Genomic DNA, 6,321 nt, shown 5'->3' with positions numbered 1-6,321 from the left:
ATATATATATGATTGCCTTCATATGTTGAGGATTGTGTTGACAGAGTTCTTTTTGGGTTGTAGCCTATGTTATTTGGTTTATTACATTTTCAAAAGTATTTGTTATGAATGGTTTATTGCAGAGCTCCCAAACCTTTCTGGCTTGGTGGCCCGGAAGGAAAGGGAGCAGCAGCAAAATGTCCGTGCACGCAGCCCCATCTGCACAAGCGGGCCGCTGGTGCTGGTGTGATGCTGGCGGCGGTGCTAGCATCCCCGCACATGCGCAAATGGGGCTGCTAGCGCCCACGCAGCGGTGCTGTGTAAGTTGGGGGCGCTCACCAGCTATTCCCACGGCCCAATGGCCACGGTCTGGTACCGGGCTGCAGACCATAAGTTGGGGACCCCTAGTTTATTGAATATGTAGTAACTCTCAAGCCTAGCTATTTGGAAAATAAGTAAAGTTTAAAAGTTTGTTTCTAGGGTACCAGCATACTACTTCATGAGGACTACGTATGATGTTTCTCAACAATTGCTCCCCAAAGCTGTACAGATTGAATAAGGAGAAAAAAATATAGTCCCTAAGAGTTTAATAATTAAACTGGAACAGGAATGCTTTTAGTTGATGGTTCCAAGAAAAGTAAATGTAGTTATCTACAATCTTTATTCATAGGATCTAGCCAAGCATTATTCTTGGTGTGTGGTCTAGAGATAAATGAAGAGTCTTATTCAAACTGCATGAAAGAGAAAATAAAAATCAGTTTGCATAAAGCTAGTTTATATTTGCATCCAATGTATTTCAAGTTGCATTTTGTGTTTCATCAGAATAAAATTTGATTAGTCTGATGATTCTTTTTTTTTAATCGAAGCACTCTTTCCATTTTCATTTCTAATTAATGAAACATTCAAGAAAAAAAAGGCTGGGAAAGGAGGTTTTGTTTTGCCTTTCCCCTAATTCATATGTGGGTCAGGAAGCGGCAACTACAATTCCTTGAAACTGATATGAGGAGGCATGGATTTGGAGTATTGGAACTCAGCTAAAGGGAACCAGGTTAAGTTCCTAGCATTTTAGAGATTTTGCTGAACTGAATGTTTTAACTAGGATGTGCATGACAGGACTTGAATACTGGAAGGCTCTTGCATAAGATGTTTTGTGTTAGGTCTTAGTAGTTCTGCCTTTTCTCTGTTCTTTCCATCTTCAGGGGATGTAACAGCCCAAGTATCTCTTCAGCCGGCTTTGAAGTTCAATGGGGGAGGTCACATTAATCATAGTATCTTTTGGACAAATCTTTCTCCTAAAGGTGGAGGAGAGCCAAAAGGTTTGTATTTGAACTGGTTAATAATAACAGTAATGTTGATACAGGCTTAGGTAAATGTTGGGTTTATTTTAAAAATTTTACTTAAGTTTTAAATAAAACAAATTGGGGTCTTTATCAATGGCAAATGAAAGTCAGATCTGAACACTTGACCTGCATCGCTCCAAAATGCTTATTAAAATACAACCCAATATTTGCAATGTGGGTGTCCACAGGGAGGATCAACAATAGCCAAATGGCAGCTAGGCCAGGCAGTTAAAAGTCCTGTCCCTTTTTATATGCATATAGTGAGTAAAAAGAGGGCACAATGGTTCAGTGGTTAAAGACACTGAGCTTGTCAGCTGGAAAGCTGACAGCCTGAGTTCAAGACTGATTGCCATGTGATGGGGTGAGCTCCTGTTACTTGCCCCAGGTCTTGCCAACCCAGCAGTTCGAAAGCATGCAAATGCGTGTAGAAAAATAGGTACCACTTTGGTGGGAAGGTAACAGCGTTCCGTGCATCTCGGTGTATAGTCATGCTGGCCACATGACCACAGAAGTGTCTTCGAACAACTCTGGCTCCCTCAGCTAAGAAGTACAGATGAGCACCACCCCCTAGAGTCAAATAGGCTGGACAGAGAAAACCTTTATAGTGTGTGCAACACATGTTTAAAAAGTGGGGCTCCTGCCATTTTGATAGTGTTGGAACTCCTATCAATACCCCTGTTTGCAGCCTTCAGGATTGGCTTGACACAATAGACCGGGTCTTATTTTATTTTAATTTTTTTTGCCTCCAAAATAGGCACCAGGCCTTATTTTCAGGGGATGTCTTACTTACCTCTGACACTGACAGCCACGACCAGCAGGTCCACTTCTCTTTGGCCGAAGGAGCAGCTTCATTCTGCAACTGCATTCTGGCCTGCATTTTGTAGTCAGGCCTTTCTGATGCAGCCAAGTACCGAGCTATGGATTGAATCCTTAACTCGGTCCTCGACTGCAGAAATTTTGCACCCCAAAACTAGGGCTTTTTTTTCTGGTAGGGCTTATATTAGGCTCACCCCTAAAAACCAAGGCAGGGCTTATTTTTGGAGTAGGCCTTATTTTGGGGAAACATGGCAATAATACACACAAACATACCTTAATACAGAAATTAGGCAGACTGGAAATTGTGTACAAACAGATAAATACCTTATTCTTTGTTGCACTTGAGAGCAGCAGTGTGCATAAGTGGTGCAATCTAGAGTAGGTAGTAGATACAAAAGTTCTGTCTTCCAACTTGGCAGTATCCATGTTCCCAGGGTCTACTGACAAAGGAATCTCTTCATGTTACGAATAGTAGAGCTAGTTTTACAGCGTCTGCAGATTCCTTTGATTAATATTGCATTGAATTGATGGGAAGAACGTAACAAAAAAGTAAAAAATTTTTTGGCTGCTTCTCTTTTCTTCATGTTAATTAAGATTATGTTGATTTCTTATTTACACCAACTCTCTTTACTTCAGAATTAATCCGAAATAGTTCTTTGGGCTACTTGATGGAAAAAAATGATGTGCTATGTAAAATGTAAATTATCTATTTGTTGTTTTAAGGGGAGCTTTTGGAAGCCATTAAACGTGATTTTGGCTCATTTGCCAATTTTAAGGAGAAACTCACAGCTATTTCAGTTGGTGTCCAAGGCTCAGGTTGGGGATGGCTCGGTTTTAATAAAGAATCTAATAGACTCCAGATTGCTGCCTGTTCCAATCAGGACCCTCTCCAGGGAACCACAGGTAAGATTCTCTAGGCGGAACTTGGCTACATCTATTAAACTTGACTACATCTATTAAAGACCATTTTTAGCTGCAGAAGGAATAAAGCAGTCATCATTTAGACTTATATACTGCTCTGTGGTGCTTTACGGAGTCAGTATATTGCCCCCAGTAGTCTGGCTCCTCATTTTACCGATCTTGGAAGGATGGAAGGCTGAGTTAACCTCGAGCCCTTCAGGATCAAGCTGCAACATTGCGCTCTAACCACTGCACCACCATGTCTCGATTATTGGTATTGACGATTCTGCTTTGCGCTTCACTAGTGAATGAATGCTTTTGCTTTTCTCATGAGAAGAACTTCTAGTTTCTGACAGTCTCACTTGCGTAGCAGGTTTGGGTAAGAAAACAAACGAGTAAACCAGACACGAGTGTATGTAGATTACAGGCTAGATTCACCAAAGCATATTTTTAGCCTCTCATAAAGGTTCAGCAATAGGGTGTTCAGACATGGGTATGAAATAATAGCTATTGGTGGAAAAACATCCAAGCTGCTCCTGTCTTTCCTCAACTCACCCCTGCAGGCAAGAAATATCCCAGTCTCTCTTTCCAGCTTCTCATTTCAGTCTTGTGGCCAGCCACATAGAATTTGGGAAGGGCAGTTTTCCTTGAACTGAGTTTTGTCTTGAATAAGAATATATTGAGAGGTATTTTCTTACCTCTGTATACCTGAGAGAAGCATTTGCTTTCTCTTTCTGTCTTAAGACAAAGTGCCATTTTTACAACTCTCTAGGATTAAGTCTTCTTTCTACACTCTTATAATTTATAGCTGTATTTAGAGGAACTCTACTGTTTCCTAGAGGAAGACGATATAGTCGATCTTTGATTTACGACCACAATTGTGCCCCAGATCTCTGTTGCTAAATGAGACACTTATTAAGTGAATTTGCCTCATTTTACAAACTTTCTTATTAAGTGAATGCCTGTGATGGTTAAGTTAGCAACACAGTTATTAAGTGAATCTGGTTTCCCCATTGACTTGGCTTGTCAGAAGGTTGCAAAAGATGATCACATGACCCTGGGACACCACAGCTGTCATAAACATGAGTCAGTTGCCAAGCGCCTAAATTTTGATTACGTGACTACGGGGATGCTGCAACGGTTGTAAGTGTGAAATATGGTCATAAGTCATTTTTTCAGTGCCATTGTAACTTTGAATGGTCACTAAATGAACTGTTGTAAGTTGAGGACTACCTGTACTTCTTTCCAAGAGGCATGATGGATGTGTAATGAGAGTAATTAAGCCTGTCAGGAAATCAGTTTATTTTGAAAAATATGCTTTATAATCCCTTGAAAGAAGCTAATTCTAACTGCGTGGTTGGGGGGTATGTTTGTGGCAATAACTTGTTAAAGTTTATAGTATTTTAACAATATTTTTCTTCTTTTCTAGGACTTATTCCTCTGTTGGGAATTGATGTATGGGAACATGCATATTATCTTCAATATAAAAATGTTAGACCTGACTATCTCAAAGCTATCTGGAATGTGATCAACTGGGAAAATGTATCTTCTAGATATACAGCTTGCAAATAATAGAACAGAAAATTTTATAGAAACAAGACCTATGTGTTCCTCAGATTATTTTCATAATATGTAGCAGTTCAATTGCTAATTGCACATCACCAGAGAGTCTTCACTATCAAGCTAATTTGTCCCTAATTGTGGTAAAACTGTAGGTTCTGAAAGTGCTACTTGTCTAATTTTCTGAAAGAATGTAAATTTCTAAAACTTAAAAATGGATTACAAATGAAATTTGTTTTGGGAACGTGAATTTGCAATGCTTTTGAATAATTTCTTGCAAATTTAGGAAGAGTCCAGGAAATAAAAGTTAGAGAACATTTAATAAAATAGATTTATTGAAAAGTTATGTATGAAGAGCTTCGCAGTACTTGAATATGTTATACTATTTTACTCATTTTAATGATAAAAATTTGGCATGTTCATTTTAGCAAAGATTCAAAATCTGTCAGTTGGTAAATATAATAGATCAGTTCATGAAATTTATGCTTCTGAAAGGGGGAAAATCAGTGATGCAATATAATGTACTAAGTATATATGATAAATTGTTTGGATTAAAAGTGTATTTGCACTTTGTGTCTTCAAGTGAAATATATCCATTCATTGCTATGTCTACTATATATATCTCACTATTGTATATGACGTTACAAAAATAAAAGCACAAAATGACTCTAAGTCATTAAATATATGTATAATGCTAATTGACCATTTTAAAATGAAAGAACCTTAGGATTAAAGGTGAAAACTACATAGGGATTGGTGTATTGAGTATGCCTGGGAAAATGATTGTTAAATTCAGAATGTCACATCTCATATACTTTTAAGGAGCAAAATATGGAAAAAGTAAAAATGAGAAAAATGTCGATTTATTTAGATACAAGGTAAACTGAATAGGTTTAAATTATAAAACATTGCATATAAATAAGATATTGTAAGTTGGTTGCAGAATACAATAGAATAAATAGATTGCCTGAGAAAGGGTTCAGCTCTGAGCAGGGAACAAGCCAAGGATTTGTTTGTGTAAGGAATATTTTTGATTATATCAGATGTGTTTGGGGACATGAATATGTGTGTATTTCTGTATGCAGATCATGCTGCGTTGTTGGCTAAGAACGTAAATTTGCAGCAGATGTTAGGGTAGATAATGCAATGAGTATGGATGTGAAATCTATGAGATCAAAATAACTACATTTGGAATCAACAGATACAAATTATATATAAACCACAAAAAATTAGAGCATGGAAATGATTCTGTATATCTTATAAGGATCTTAAAAACATTTCATCCATGCCACTTAATGTTTCAGCGGCCGGGAGAGTATTCAGTTGTCTAGAACAGGATTTTTCAACCTTTTCACCGATTGTACCACTTTTAGGATATTCGAGTACCACCAGTCGCCTAGCAAGGTGTGAAAATCCTGATGACCAAAAAAGGAAAAAAGTGATAAAGTACAGGCAGTCCTCGACTTACCACAGTTCACTTAGTGACTGTTTGAAGTTACAACATCACTGAAAAATGTTACGACCATTTTTCACACTTATGACTGTTGCAGCATCCCCAGGGTCATGTGATTTACATTTGGATGCTTGGCAACTGATTCATATTTCTGATGGTCACAGTGTCCCAGGATTATGTGATCCCCTTTTGCAAACTTGACAAGCAAAGTCAATGGCTGGGGGGGGCGCTTGTGTGTGTGGGGGGGCGGGCAGGGCTGTGGGGAGGATCCAG

At 38.4% G+C, this 6,321-nt stretch overlaps 1 protein-coding gene across 1 annotated transcript in view; it reads left to right on the top strand.

Annotated features, from left to right (window-relative positions):
* SOD2 (superoxide dismutase 2) overlaps positions 1-5,276 on the top strand; it is a 9,459-nt gene extending 4,183 nt beyond the window's left edge. The window contains exons 3-5 of the mRNA XM_081314772.1: positions 1,179-1,295; positions 2,859-3,038; positions 4,465-5,276. Of these exons, the coding sequence (XP_081170898.1) occupies positions 1,179-1,295; positions 2,859-3,038; positions 4,465-4,607 (440 nt within the window). The 3' untranslated portion in view covers positions 4,608-5,276. The remainder of the gene's footprint in view (positions 1-1,178; positions 1,296-2,858; positions 3,039-4,464) is intronic.
* Positions 5,277-6,321: the final 1,045 nt, after the last annotated feature.

Source organism: Vipera berus (assembly GCF_964194415.1).
Source record: "Vipera berus genome assembly, chromosome: 1".
NCBI lineage: Eukaryota > Metazoa > Chordata > Lepidosauria > Squamata > Viperidae > Vipera > Vipera berus.
The sequence above is the reverse complement of the archived record's forward strand: the minus strand, read 5'-3'. Positions and strand labels throughout refer to the sequence as shown.